The sequence below is a fragment of the Giraffa tippelskirchi genome, chromosome 2 (assembly GCF_054371585.1).
Source record: "Giraffa tippelskirchi isolate mGirTip1 chromosome 2, T2T-mGirTip1v1.2.pri, whole genome shotgun sequence".
Lineage (NCBI taxonomy): Eukaryota > Metazoa > Chordata > Mammalia > Artiodactyla > Giraffidae > Giraffa > Giraffa tippelskirchi.
The window spans coordinates 169877316-169893533 of NC_137276.1; the positions used below are offsets into that span (position 1 = coordinate 169877316).

The following is a 16218-nucleotide window of genomic DNA, read 5'->3' on the forward strand; positions in this document are numbered from 1 at the left end:
TAATCAATAGGGTGGTGGATGGAATGAGATTCTAGAATCTCTTCTCTGTTGACTGATGAATAGGATTAACTGTTTATACTTTGGTAGAAATCTCCCTATTCATTTTATTAATTTGTTAAGTGACTTCCCATGGTTTTCTTGAAGTATTTATTTATTTGTAGTAGCAGGTTGAAAAACCGATGATTTTTTTCATACTTCTGGATACTGTCACCTGAAATTAGTACATAGTTTAAAGGAGAATTTCCAATAGATTTAACCTTTCTGATCTTTGATTTTGTTATGGGTAAAAAGAATAAATAATAAATCTTATTTATTACTTATATATAATATATAATATTATATTATTATATTTAATAATAAATAATAAACCCTCATAGCTCAGTTGGTAAAGAATCCGCCTACAATGCAGCAGACCCCAATTCAATTCCTGGGTCAGGAAGATCCCCTGGAGAAGGGATAGGCTACCCACTCTAGTATATTCTTGAGCTTCCCTGTGGCTCAGTTGGTAAAGAATCCGTCTGCAATGTGGGAGACCTGGGTTCGGTCCCTGGGTTAGGAAGATCCCCCAGAGAAGGGAAAGGCTACCCACTCCAGTATTCTGGCCTGGAGAATTCCATGGACTGTATAGTCCATAGGGTTGCAGAGTCGGACACGACTGAACGACTTTCACTCACCTAATAAAACTTGGATCACAAGAATTTTGTGAGGATTGAATGAGTTAGCATTTCAGAACCTGACTGACAGAATATCTGGCATATAGAAGATCCACCATGGATGTGATTTCCTCTATTTGGGGGATAGGGGTGTGAATGCTGTGAAACTGTCTGTATTTCCCTATTAGTAGCCCTTTTTCTGAATTCTGCTCTGAATCAGTCTAATTCTGAATAAATTTTAGATGGTATGAGAAATCTATTTGAGAAAGTTCATATACTTTTGCCTGTTATATCTCTTTTGGTGCCACTCTTGGCTTCAGACATGATCTTACCTGCAATTAGGCCACATGATCTGTGGTGAACAGACCAGATTTAGCTTAGTGTAGTGGTTCTCGAACTGAGGTCCTCAGTCCACCAACATCAACAATACCTGGAAATTTATTAGAAATGCAAATTTTAGGCCCTAATTCAGACATACTAGATAAGAAGCTCTTGAGATGGAACTCAGTAGTCCATGTCTTAACAAGCCCTCCAGGTAATTCTGATGCATGCTAAAGCTTGAGAATTAATGTTGGAGCAAAAGACGAAGATGTCAACCGTCTCCTGATAACTGTCTCCAATTCAGCCATGTTGAAGGTAAATAAAAAGTTCAGAAGAAAGTGTGTATGGGATGGGGACAAGGGGGTTGAAAAAGGTAATGTGTAAACTTACAGGGCTTGGAGTCAAAGATACATCCCTGAAGGGCAAAGGAGAGGATGTGAGGTCAGAGGAAAAGGATCTAAAGCCCTAGGGATATGGTGTGTGTCTGCATGTGCATGCTTGCATGTGTGTGTGTGTGTCTACTGCTTGAAAACCAGAAAGAGAATGATCTCCCTTAGCCAGGAAGAATAAGGGTAAGACTCTTAGGTGGTACTGTAGGCAGTAACCTCTAAAATTTTTTTGAAAAGTTAATTTCTTCCTGATATATTTTTAAGTTGATGTTTAAATGTTTCATAATAAGTTGAAAGAGCTCAAAAGGATATAGTTTCCAGCATTTTATAAATAAATCTATTTCATTGCTTTTAAGTTTTACCAGTGATATCTAAATGCCAGAGTATCCTGATACCCACATCATTCATTTTGAAAGTTTATAACAAGTTCTTCTTTCACAGTTGAAAATTTTACATGGCTCATTTTTCCTCCTTGAACTTGCATTTCCATTCCATTTCCTTAAGATTTTAACCTTGTGTAATATATTTCTATGTTTGTAAGTCTTTTATTGATCATCCTATCATTCTTCAATAAAAATATACACATGTACAAATTACAAGTTTAAAGCATTTCCCTAAAGCTCTAAGTGTTGAAAAGTTTCTTTTGCACGGAGCACTGAAACAATTATTAGGAGTACAGAACAGTGTATAAATTTTAAAAGTCTTTTTAAATCTAAAAAGTAAAACTAAAGGAAAGTAATGTTTAAAAGTTGTACAAATGTAACATTTTTAAAAAGGAATAGATGACTATGAAGAGAGGCACACAGATAGAAGGTGATACTGTAATATGGCAAACTCCTAACCATTGGTGAATCTAGGTGCTCTTGTACTAGACTTCTAACATTTCTGAAGACTTAGTATTTTTCAAAATAAAAAGTTTGGGGATGATGAGTTGAAAAAAGTAAAACTTTTTGGAAGTCTCTCTTAATGAGATTGATCAAGATGCAGTTTATAGTATCTTGATTAAAGGGATTGTCACAATGTCCTTTTGTTTGTAGCTTTAACGCTTCAGGGTGATGTACAATTATAAGATTTGAAATGTCTCTCTTTTACAAAGTAGAAAAATCATTATGATAATGAGAAAAAGAACCTCTCAAAGGCAGGTGAATATTCAGATCAGTTTTAGGAAAGAGTTCATGTGGAACTTGAGGATCTGGAAGTCATCTCCTTTAAAACTGTCTATGCCCCTATATCCCTTGGAAAGTCTCCACATACCCCCAGGGGTGGAGTTTGATGATCCCTGTGTATGAAAAGGATTCTGACCTGGAAGTTAGAAGACCTAGGTTTGTTTTGAGTTTTGTTCCTGTCACATTAGCTATGGAATCTGATGCAAAGTGGAGGGAATCAATATTTTTTTAGTTTTTAACCATGTGCCAGGCACTGACAATATGCTTCACATGTTAACCATTCACTACACACAGCAACTATAGATATCATGATCATTAGGCCCATTTTTAAATGGGAAAACTGAGGCTCAGGAGAGGAAGGGCCTGGTTTGTGTGCTCTGCAAATAGGTAATGATAAATCCGAGATTTAATTCCAGTTCTGACTCTAAAGACAGTGCTGCAATCACTCTGTGACAATGCTCCCTTGAACAAGTCTTTTTCCCACCATGGGCCTCAGTGCATTCACCTATGAAATTGAGGGAGAGGAGCTAGAAGAAACATAAAGTCACTTTCAGAGTTGACATCCTGTGAGTTGACATCCTGTGAGTTGACGTGCTCTGGAGGCCAGTCCCAGGTGAAAGGGACTTCTAGAGCTTTATACCCCAGGGGTTTAAGAGACAATAGAGAAGAGATTCAGAAGTTCACCTGACCTAGTGGTGATTCCAACAGAATATATGTTGCACTAAAGTCTAAAGAGCTTGACCTGGTGTTCACCCCAGACAGAATTAAGTGATAACTGATCTTAAAAAAATTAGTGGGCATCTAGTCATTTGATATCTAAAAGGGAAGAAGGACCAACAAGGACCTACTGTATAGCACAGGGAATTCTGCTCAATGATGTGTGGCAGCCTGGATGGGAGGGGAGTTTGGAAGAGAAAGGGATACATGTTTATGTATGGCAGAGTTCCTTTGCTATTCACCTAAAACTATCACAATATTGTTAATCAGCTATACTCCAATATAAAATCAAAAGTTTTAAAAAAGAGTAAAAGGGAATATGTTAAAAAACGAGAAAATACACATAGCCCTATTTAGGTTCAATGAAATCTATCCATAACAATCTACTTCCATTTTTCTTTTTTATATAGTAGATCTGTTGAGTGCCTGGTACAGTCATAGGCCTATAAAGTGCCTAATTCTAGAATCAGTTAGAAATTACAGTGAAATGGTAACTAAGTGAAGTCACTCAGTCGTGTCCAACTCTTTGTGACCCCATGGGCTGTAGCCCGCTAGGCTTCTCTGTCCATGGGATTCTCCAGGCAAGAATACCGGAATGAGTTGCTGTTTCCTTCTCCAGGGGATCTTCTTGACCCAGGGATTGAACCTGGGTCTCCTGAACTGCAGGCAGACTCTTTATTGTCTGTGCCACTAGGGAAGCCCAATGGTAACTAAGCTCATACGATATTTTAGAATATGTGGATCAGATGAACCTCATAAAGATTTATTCGTTTTTACTTTACATGTATCAGTTTCTCAAAATAGCAATCTATGTATACTGCTTTGACTTCATTGCTATAAATTACTCCTTATTTCTTAACTACTTTCAACCTGGGTCCAACTTCACTAGAATTATTTTCTCCAAGGTTATCAAACTACTCCCTCATTGATAAACTCAGTAACATTTTAAGAATTTTTGTTCTCCACAAGCTTTCTGCTGCATTTGATGTGCCTGGTTTGTCTTTTCCTTCCTGCAATAATGTCCAGCTTTGGCTTACCCAATATTAAACTCATTAATTTTTCCTCATATTTCTGAGCACTGTTCTCTCTCTTGGAGATTCTTTCTCCAAACACTGATTATATATGGCTACTGGTAAAGATTTTGTTCTTATCTAAGTCTTTTTTTTTAGTCTAAATGATCTTCAACATCCTTATTCTCTGGAGAAATCTTCTAGGACCTCTGTCAATGACTAACAAACTGACACTTCAGCTTTGTGCCCCAAAGCATTTGCTTCTAGATATCTTCAGATATCTATCTTCAAATTCAATATGTTACAAACCAATTAAAGTCTAACCCTGAATTTTCCCAACTCTGTTAATGAGACCATCATTGTCTTGTCGTCTAGGCTAGAAATCTTGCTGCCTTTGACTTTTTCCAATATGCTTCTATATGTTAACTAGGAAAAATATATTAAGGCCTTATAAAGAGTAGTAAAGTAATAAATAAAGAACTGTATGCTTGCTTCAGAGATAGTGAGGGAGGGAGAAGCTGGGAATTAATTCCTGATTCATAAGTGGTCTGGAGAGAGAGGAACCCATTGAGAAAGTGTGCTCACAGTCACTAAGTCAGTGGATTGCAAGTTCCACTGATAATGCCTCGAGTATGTTTCTCTTTTTGTCTCTCCCTTTCTGGCCACACCGTCCTGGTTCAGCACCTTGTGTCTTTTGTCCTGGCTTCTTGTAATAGCCTGCTAAATGTAAGGCCTTGGGCTTGATTTTCAAAATCTACCTGAACAAGTTAAAACAGGATTGATGTGAGCAAGCAACAGGACATAGTAGGGGTAGAGGGAGTGGAAAGAAGGGTGCTTAGCTGGCAGTTAGAAACATGAGACAACAGTGTGACGTGGACCTCAACAAAGTTAGGCTAACCTGGGTCAGTCTGTAAGACCTAGAATAAGAGAGGTGATTGGTTGGGCCTCTCCAGTTGGAGGGTGTCACAAAATTGGACTACTGTCTTTTGTTCTTTGAACAATGCATTACAGGGATAATGTGGAGTCTATTTGAGAGAGTAACTAGGATAGTGAAGGGCCTTAAAGGAATTGGGCCCTGTGGAATTGTTGACATTTAGATATCAACTGAAAATATTTAACTTGGAGAAAACATAAGGGAATTATTATAGTTGTTTTCACATACGTACAAGACCATCTTGTGGAAATCACCTAAGAACTTTGTGAATGTCAGAGTTGTCTTGAAACTGAATGCATTCATTTCAACAAATATTTATTGTAAGCCTACTCTATGCTAGGCACTGACAGATAGGCCCTACCCTGATGGAATCTGAATTCTAATCTGACAGAGAATAAGTGACTAAACAAATAAATAATTGAGTAATATAATTTCAGATAGTGATAGGATCAGCTGCCTTAGGATAATAATAATATATCTTTTGCTAGGATGGCGTGAGCCTAGATTTTATGATCATCTGGCAGGAAGATTTTAGAAGTCAGGCATTGGATTAGATGACCTTAGGGGACCCTTCAACTCCAAGATTTTATGGCTCTGCCCTTCTACTATCAGCTACCAAACTAGGACTTCCTCACAGATACTCTGAGGCTTAGAAACCCCAAACTCCTTGCTATTCCAGGAACAAGCCCTGCATTGAGGTTAGTGAGTCAACAGTGACTCAGTGTGAGTATTTGCCCATGTGGTTTCTTTGCCTGGAATGTCTTTCTCTCACTTTTCTGCCTCTCAAAATTCTCCTTGCCCATCAAGGCTCAACTCAAAGATAAGCTTGTAACCAAGCATTCTGGATACCACTGAGATATGTTGTTCTCTGCTCTGGGCCCAGTGGCTAATAGCTTGTAGCACTATTAAAGCACTTACTGTATTTTACCTGTATCACAGTTCACTGTATCTCTGTCTACTTCCCTGTTAGTTTCTGATTTTTTTGAGGGCAGGAACTATATATTCCTCCTTTTATAATGTTCTGTAGAGCAAATTTCCCAGTCATTGCTTAGCATTAAGAAGATATTCAACAAATAAATGTGACAGTAGGCAATATATGTATTCATTATTATCTGGAATGAATTAGACTGCTTTAAGTAGGAAAAGAATAACCCACTGGTTTAGCTAATAACTTTCCCTCTCAGTCTCTTCGGTATCTTTCTCTACCTACTAGCTATGATGAGCATGTTGCCTAACATCTTTAAGACTCAGTTTCTTCATCCACAAAATGGCAAGAAAAATAGTACCTACTTCTAAGATTGCTGTAAGGATTAAGTATAATAGTCCAAGAAGATTGTTGTAAGGATTAAGTACAATAGTCCAAGTCAAATGCCTAGGTCAGTACTTACCACATAATTAGTCCTCACTAAATATTAACAATTATTATTAAGATTAGGCATCCTGCCCTCCAATAGTTTCATGGTTTAAAGGTCTGGTTTAAAGGTTTAAATACTGGTTTGATATTAGGGAAAATTTCCATCATCCTATCAGGCAAAGATAATTTGAGACAGAAAATTAAGAAGGAAGCCTCTACTTATACTGAATTATTAAATAGTATAAAAGAAAAACTAAATACAGTTACCAGCAAGAGCCTTTATAGGGGATGGGCATTAGAGACAACCTCCTCTTTATGAAAAAGAAATAGACGGTTCAGAGAGGTTCAGTGACTTGCCTGAGATCACACAGCTAAGGGGCAGATAAACTGTAACATTCGAGGTCTGCCTGGCTCCTTAGCCACTGCTCTTTCTGCTACACCCTGCTGCCTCTCAGCCTCGTGGATGAGGCCAACACAGATTAGAGATGATAATTACTCCAAAGCCTTACAGGCCTCAATTCTTCACTGCCAGCATTCTCTGCGCAGCAAGCCTAATTTCATACTGTTAGGGCTGGGGCTGCTGATACTCTTCCAGCCTTAGGGAGAACAGACTCATGGCTGAGGCAGGCTGGAGCCTGCAGGTGAAGGTTATCTAGGGTTCCATCTGTGAAAGCCTGCATGCGTGTGTTCTGTCTGACTCTTTGCAACTCCCTGGGCTGTAGCCGCCAGGGTCCTCTGTCCATGGAATTTCCCAGGCAAGAATATTGGAGCTGGTTGCCATTTTGTACTCCAGGGTATCTTCCTGACCCAGGGGTCAAACCCACCTCTCTTGTGTCTCTTGGATTGGCAGGTGGATTCTTTACCACTATACCACCTGGGAAACTCCTGTGAAAGGCTGGAGGCATGGCAAAGGCAGAGGATCTGAACTGATGTGCATTTAACCCAGGAGAAGAAAGACAGCTCTACACCATTCTGCATCTGGTGTGTCAGGAAGAAAAACTGTGGAGTGGATCAAGATGTACCCATAATGCCATACCCAAGCAAAAAAAAGAATTTTCAGGAACTTATTTACAAAACAGAAATAGACTTACAAACATAGAAAACAAACTTACTGTTACCAAAGGGGAAAGGGGAGAGGGATAAATTAGGAACTTGGGATTAACAGATGTTATATATAAAATAGATAAATAACAAGGACCTACTATATGGCACAGGGAACTACATTCAATATCTTGCAATAAACTATAATGGTAAAGAATCTGAAAAAGAATATATATATACATATATATATATGTGTATATATATATATATATTTTTTCAGTGAATCACTGAAACTAACACAACATTTTAAATCAACTGTGCTTCAATTTAAAATAAAAAGATTTTCAGGACTTCCCTGATGGTCCAGTGGTTTAGACTCTGGGAACTAAGATCAGGGAACTTAGATCCCACATGTTGCGCAGCCCAAAAAAGAAAAGGATTTTCAATCTATGCCTAGAGCAGGAAGCAAAAATCAGGAAGGATAGCCCTCACCCCCTTGCTCTTTGAGAAGTGGTGTGATGCTAACAAAAATTTGTAAAGAGGTAAAGTTACTCTGATCTTAAGCAGAGGAATGTTCAGCTGCAGAAGTGAGAATAAACAGAAGAGGCCCACCTGAGAAGAGAAATGGTAAAGCACATCTTGCTATTTTTCTTGAATCATGACCTTAAAAGAATTATATAACAAGAGAATAACTGGCTAATATTGATCTTTATATTATTAATATATTATATCTAAATGCACTTGTTCAGCTACAAAGAGCTCTCATTTCAATAGTCAACAATATCTCAGTTAATAAACATTTAGTGAGATTTTGCTTATGCAAAGTGTGACCACTTCTCCCCACTCAAATGAGATGACATGATTTGTAAAGTCTTTCCTAAATATGGATCAAGCATGCCCTGCTTCTCACTCTAGGTTATGGAGGTTCCTCTGCCACAAAAGAGGGAAGCCATGGACGAAATGAAGCATCTTCCTGAGGAGTCAATTACTTGAGGTTTCGTGTATGTGTGTTTAAGTGTGGGTGAAGGGTGAATTTTTGTATTAAAACAACCATTTTCTGTTTTGTAGAGCAGAGGATAGAGTCTGCTTCTTCGGGCTTTGTTGTGGGCAGGTTCTAGTGTAATAGAGATTTTTTTGTTAGTGGTAAAATGTGAAAAGTACTAAATCTTAACATAAATGTTCAGATTAATGCACTTTGTTGTTTAGTCACTAAGTTGTGTCCAACTTTTTTGTGACCCCATGGACTGTAGCCCACCAGACTCCTCTGTCTATGGGATTTCCCAGGCAAGAATACTGGAGTGGTTGCCATTTTCTTCTCCAGGGGATCATCCCAAACCAGGGTTTGAACCTGCCTGTCCTACATTGGCAGGCGGATTCTTTACCACTGAGCCACCAGGAAAGCCCCATTAATGCACTTACTCATAGGCATATTAAAATTTCATTAATTCAGGCTCCATTTATTTGGAATTTTAATAATCTGCAGAAGTACTCTAGTCTATATATATATAAAAATGATGATGAGAACTACTTCATTTAAGTTTCATGATGTCGATTTAGATAGTAAAGAAAACTTATGAAAAACACCCTCAAACACTTTATAAGGAGTGATTTGTATTCAAATACTTAATATGTGGATTATAAGTATTCTTATCTACCCATCAAAGCAGATGGAAAAATCTCATCAGTCTCATTTTGAATAACATTATGTATTTTTGAACATTTACAAAACTTCCTTTGATTTTCTTGAACAATATTTTTATAATCAGGGCTTTTCCTTTACTTTATTACTCTTCCTGCCATTCGTGATAATCAGTAAGATTTAAATCACCAACCACCTCCCATTTTCTACCACATAAACTTTCTAAAGAAGGTGTGGTTTCCTAGCTTCTAGTTGGGCAAGTTGTAACAGGGTCATTGTACTGAGGTTCCTCAATACAGTTACCCTTGGAATGACTTTGTAAGCTTCAATTCAGAGAAAAAACTTGGCAAATAATAACCCAATAGGCCATTCCCCAGGGAAACCTTTAATCATTTGTAGCCCTGAACAAGTCATTCTATTTAGATAGATGACAATTGTCACAAATATTCCTTCCGAAGCCAGTAAAACAAAAGTTTACAGTTTAATTTCCATTTTTATAGAATTCCCAATTAAGAGAATGGCAAATTCTACATAAAGGAAATTTGCTGCACACACAGTATGTTGCAAGCACATTGGTTTTTTAAAAATAATCAATTTATTTTATTTTTTATTTATTCTTTTTGCCTGTGCTGGATCTTCGTTGCTGTGTGTGGGCTTTCTCTAGTTTCAGAGTGGAGGTTACTCTCTAGTCATGGTCTGCAGGCTTCTCATGGTGGCTTCTCTTGTTGTGGAGCACAGTCTCTAGAACGTGTGGGCTCAGTAGTTGCAGCTTTCAGGCTTAGTTGCCTCACGGCATGTGGCATCTTAGTTCCTGAACCAAGGATTGAACCTATTACCCTGCATTGACAGGTGGATTCTTAACCATTGGATCCCCAGGGAAGTCATGCACATTGGGTTTTTAATTCTCACTACTGCTGTGTGTGTCATTAATTCTCAATATTGCATATGCATCACAACTTAAAGAGTTTACCACATTTATAGTTATTATAAACTACTGGCTATATTCCCTGTGTTGTACGATATATCCTTGCAGCTTATTTTATGCCTAATAGTTTATATGTCTTATTCCCCTATTGCTACTGCTTCCCACCCCTTCCCTCTCCCCACTCGGAAGCACTAAACTAGTTTGTTCTCTATATCTGTGAATCTGCTTCTTTTTCGTTATGTTCTCTAGTTTGTTATATATTTTTGGATTCTGCATATAAGTGATACAGTATTTGTCTTTCTCTGACTTATTTCACTTAGCATAATACCCTCCAAGTCCACCCATGTTGCTACGAATGGAAAAAAGTTTCATTCTCTTTTATGGTTGAATAGTATTCCATTGTATACATGTCTCTCTGTCTCTCTCTATACACACACACACACACACACACACACACACACACACACACACACACACCCCACATCTTCTCTATCTGTTCATCCATTCATGGGCACTTAGGTTGCTTTCGTATCTTGGCAATTGTAAATAATGCTGCTATGAACATCGAGAGCACCATCTCTTTGATGACTGCCAAGTCCAACGGTACCTGCTTCTAAAATATGAAGCAGGAAGACGTGAGACTGGAAAGGTGGTGGAGCCCGGTGGGTGAGTAGGAGGGGTGCAGAGTTGAGGGAGGACTTTGAATGCAACACAGAAGAGCTTAAATTTCCTACAACAAGCAGGGGAAATCAATTTCAGTTCCTGAGCAGCTGGATGAAGTGATGACAGGGGAGTGAGAGTTAAAACAATCTGACTAATGTTTAGGATGTGTTGGAATAGATTTAAGGATGTTACACATACACAATTCAGTACTTGGGTGGGGGGAGATATAAAAAATGACAGACTGATCTTGCTTTGTTCCAATGCAAACCTTTCAACATCACAGTAATCCAAGTCTATGCCCCAACCACTAACGCTGAAGATGCTGAAGTTGAACGATTCTGTAAAGACCGATAAGACCTAGAACTGACACCAAAAAAGATGTCCTTTTCATCATAGAGGACTGGAATGCAAAAGTACGAAGTCAAGAGATAACCTGGATTAACAGCCTTGGAGTACAAAACGAAGCAGGTCAAAAGCTAACAGAGTTTTGCCGAGAGAACACACTGGTCATAGCAAACACTCTCTTCCAAAAACACAGGAGAAGACTCTATACATGGACATCACCAGATGGTCAAAACCAAAATTAGATTGATTTTTTGCAGCCAAAGATGGAGAAGCTCTATACAGTCAGCAAAAATAAGACCAGGAACTGACTGTGGCTCACATCATGAACTACTTATTGCAAAACAGACTTAAATTGAAGAAAGTAGGGAAAACCACTAGATCATTCAGGTATGACCTAAATCAAATCTCTTATGATTATACAGTGGAAGTGACAAACAGATTCAAGGGATTAGATCTGATAGACAGAGTGCCTGAAGAACTATGGATGGAGGTTGTAACACTGTACAGTAGGCACAGATCAAGACCATCCCCAAGAAAAAGAAATGCAAAAAGGCAAAATGGTTGTTTGAGGAGGCCTTACAAATAGCTGAGAAAAGAAGAGAAACAAAAGACAAAGGAGAAGAGGAAAGATATACTTATCTGAATGCAGAGTTCCAAAGAATAGCAAAGAGAAATAAGAAAGCATTCCTAAAGTGCAATGCAAATAAATAGAGGAAACAATAGAACGGGAAAGACTAGAGATCTCTTCAAGAAAATTAGAGATACCAAGGGAACATTTCATGCAAAGATAGGCACAATAAAGGACAGAAATGGCATGGACCTAACAGAATCGTAAGATATTAAGAAGAGGTGGCAAGAATACAGAGAACTATACAAAAAAGGTCTTCATGACCCAGATAGCCATAATGGTGTGATCACTCACCTAGAGTCAGACATCCTGGAGTGTGAAGTCAAGTGGGCCTTAGGAAGCATCACTATGAACAAAGCTAGTGGAGGTAATGGAATTCCAGTTGAGCTATTTCAAATCCTAAAAGCTGATACTGTTAAAGTACTTTACTCAATATGCCAGCAAATTTGTAAAACTCAGCAGTGGCCACAGGACTGGAAAAGGTCACTTTTCATTCCAATCCCAAAGAAAGGCAATGCCAGAGAATGTTCAAACTACCACATAATTGCACTCAATTCACATGCTAGCAAGGTAATGCTCAAAATCCTTCAAGCTAGGCTTCAACAATAGGTGAATCAAAAACTTTCAGGTGTTCAGGCTGGATTTAGAAAAGGCAGAGAAACCAGAGATCAAATTGCCAACATCCATTGGATCATAGAAAAAGCAAGAGAGTTCCAGAAAAACATCTACTACTGCTTTATTGACTATACCACAGCCTTTGTGATTGTGTGGATCACAACAAACTCTGGGAAGTTCTTAAAGAGATGGGAATACCAGACCACCTTACGTGCCTCCTGAGAAATCTGCATGCAGGTCGAGAAGCAGCAGTTAGAATCAGACATGGAACAATGGACTGGTTCCAAATTGGGAAAGGAGTACATCAAGGCTATACACTGTCACCCTGCTTATTTAACTTATATGCAGAGTTCATTATGCGAAATGCTGGGCTGGATGAAGCACAAGTTGGAATTAAGTATACTGGGAGAAATATCAATAACCTCAGATATGCAGATGACACCACTCTTACAGCAGAAAGCGAAAAAGAACTGAAGAGCCTCTTGATGAAAGTGAAAGAGGAGAGTGAAAAAACTGGCTTAAAACTCAACATTCAAAAACACAAAGATCATGGCATTCTGGTCCCATCACTTCATAGCAAATAGATGGGGAAACAATGGAAACAGTGACAGACTTTATTTTCTTGGGGTCCAAAATCACTGCAGATAGTGACTGCAGCCATAAAATTAAGACTCTTGCTCCTTGGAAGAAAAGCTATGACAAACCTAGAGAGGATATTAAAAAGCAGAGACATAATTTTGCCTACAAAGGTTCACATAGTCAAAGCTATGGTTTTTCCAGTAGTCATGTGAGAGTTGGACCATAAAGAAGGCTGAGCGCTGAAGAACTCATGGTTTTGAACTGCAATGTTGGAGAAGACTCCTGAGAGTTCCTTGGACTGCAAGGAAATCAAACTAATCAATTATGAAGAAAATCAACCCTGAGTATTCACTGGAAGGACTGATGCTAAAGAAGCTCCAAGACTTCTCCACCTGATACGAAGAGCTGATTCATTGGAAAAGACCCTGATGCTGGGAAAGATTGAAGGCATGAGGAGAAGGGGACGACAGAGGACAAGATGGTTGGATGGCAACATCGACTCAATGGACATGAGTTTGAGCAAACTCTGGGAGATGGTGAAGGACAGGGAATCCAGGCATGTTGCCGTCCATGGGGTCTCCAAGAGTTGGACATGACCGAGTGACTGAACAAGACAAGACTTAACACACATACACAATAATAACAAAATCAAGCATTCATCCAATTATTTTTGCCTCCTAGAAGGGAAAAGATTCCACTCCTGTCTTATGGAAAAGAACTAATAAGAAAGAAATAGCAAACCTAAGAAAAATTCTGGGCTTAACTTTTTGTTATCTTCTAATAAACATCCTCACCCACATTCCCTACCTGAGTTCGGGCCTTTAAAGTTTTCAAAATATTTTCACAGGTACCGTCACATTTCATCCCTGTTAAAAACCAAGTATTTCCCAACAACAGAAGCAGTCCTAAGCCAAAGCCAGAAGAACTTTAGGCAACCAGAGACTTTAGGCAACCTGGCTGCATTGTGTGTGTGTGTGTGTGTGTGTGTGTGTGTGTGTGAGTGTTACTCGCTCAGTCATGTCTGACTCTCTGCAACTCACTTGAATGTAGCCCTCCAAGGTCCTCTGTCCATAGAATTCTCCAGGAAGAATACTAGAGTGGGTAGTCATTCCCTTCATTAGTGTTTCTTTATGGAAAGGTTTGCTCAGCTGATGTCTACTCAGAGCAGGTATTCTTGGGCCGTGGGCCGTAAGTAATGAAACATGGCAGTCTACCTCCTGGGGTCAGCTGAATGCAAGTGGATCCCTGAGCTCCTGGATATGCTCATGAGTGGACATTCACTAGGCTGTGTTGCCCAACCTCTTGGTAGATGAAAGCCCCTCCCACAGCCAACTGCATTTTGGGACTGTTGTCCTCTCATCTAAGGGTAGACCAGGCATCTGTCATATGGGAGCAATTCACAGGCAAGAAAGTAGGTTTCCAATGACCTGACAGCTCCTACTAGTAGGCAGTGCCTACTTAAATAAAATACTGTTATCTATTGAGAAGGACCCTGAGACTCAGTTATCTATCATCCATGTCTTCCACGTGTATAGAAATGGAATAAATAGTGCCGCAGGTCCTCATTTTTGCTATGCCTGCCCTAGGCCTTAACTCTCGGGGTTTAAAACCCCTGCTCAATGATTTACCTTTACCGATGTAGTTTTTGATTTGCCAGGTCATTAAGTTAGCACCATGCCCAGTTATGACTATTTTGCTTTCAGCACAGCCCTCAGATGGTCCCTCATCAACTGTCTGGAAGACCAGTCCTTAACACCCTCTCCTTTCTGGGTTATATGAGGCTCCTTTGCCATCCATGATGGCAGTTTAATATTTTTGGCAAATCATCCTTTGGCTGTCAGCATAGTATGCACCCTTTTCCTAAAGCAAGGTAATCCTAATTTTGGCAGGGAATAAGTTGTTTCTTTAGGCAGCATGAGGAGGCCTCTTTCATAAGTTGCCATTTGAATGCCAATGTTATGGCCTTAACATTAAAGTTCAAGGAGAGGTATCAGTCTTTTAAATGGACACCTGGCAAAAGCACTCAAGTTTGTCCCCAGATTCACTGGGTCTTTTGGGTCCTTTCCAAAAGAAAAAAAAAAAAATCTATCGAAATGCTTGATGATGCTTTAGCCAGTCTCTAAAATTTGCAACTTTTGACTCATTCACTTTGGAGATAAATTTTAGTGTGTCTTTTTCCAAAATCCAGGCTTCCCTTGTGGCTCAGCTGGTAAAGAATCCGCCTGCAATTCGGGAGACCTGGGTTTGATCCCTGGGTTGGGAAGATCCCCTGGAGAAGGGAAAGGCTACCCACTCCAGTATTCTGGCCTGGAGAATTCCATAGACTGTATAGTCCATGGAGTCCCAAAGAATTGGACACGACTGAGCAACTTTCACTTTCCCAAATCCTATAGAGTATCAAGTTCCCTGCAAAAGTACAAAATATCAGTGTGGATTATCTAAAATTGTACTCTTTTCCATGAAGGAGATTCCAAGCTATGCTCAATTTTCCATTGTATTAGTAAGTAATGCAAATCTTAACTTAGAAGAGCACCTGTCTGTAGGCCGCCTCTTGGCTTCTACAGTGATCATCATGCTGATCTCAAGTTGCTCCTCCGAGACACTCCTGGTATCGGGATAGTTTCTCTTTTGCTTCCAAGATAAACATCAGTATCTTCATATCTTCTAAGTATACTCTTAATTTACCTCTAATCCCTGATTTCCTTAGCTGAATTATTCTTTCATCTATTCAAAATTAATCTGCAACTTGACTTCACCTCCATAATTCTGACTCTAGTTATAAAGGACTCTAATGACTTTCTAATGATAAATATATCATTTTGCAGTCTTTTAAAAAAAATGATATAATGGTCTAGTGCTTATCCTCTTGAACTATTCTTTCTACTATTTCCATACCTTTGCAATCCTTAAATGAGTCAGCATCTCAACTCTATTCTCGAATTCTACTGTTTCTCAGATGCCTCATTCATCCTAGAGACAGTGGATAATCCCTTGTTCTCTTGATATAAGTCCAGATTTCCTTCTAGATGCTGGCCTTGCACCTCCTGCTGCTTTTCTGGGTATGGCAAATATCCTACTGAAAATTTTAAATGTAATAGGACTATAGTGGCCAGGGGTAACTATAGTTTTGTCAATGTGCTGTTCTAGCCTTTTCACTTAAAAGTTTTTGATAAGAGAATTTTTCTTTTTCTTGTGGAGACATTACGTTATGTATGCAGGAGTGAATATGCAAGATGGGT

At 39.0% G+C, this 16218-nt stretch overlaps 1 protein-coding gene across 26 annotated transcripts in view; it reads left to right on the top strand.

The window, feature by feature from the left end:
* The window catches only part of GSK3B (glycogen synthase kinase 3 beta), a 267763-nt gene that overhangs the window by 31531 nt on the left and 220014 nt on the right, over window positions 1-16218 (top strand). For 5 of the 26 annotated variants that reach the window (XM_081571915.1, XM_081571906.1, XM_081571913.1 and 2 more), the window contains one exon: window positions 1181-1289. The exons of the other annotated variants lie outside the window; for them this stretch is intronic. In XM_081571915.1, the coding sequence (XP_081428041.1) occupies window positions 1281-1289 (9 nt within the window). In that variant the 5' untranslated portion in view covers window positions 1181-1280. The remainder of the gene's footprint in view (window positions 1-1180; window positions 1290-16218) is intronic. 26 annotated transcript variants of the gene reach the window in all.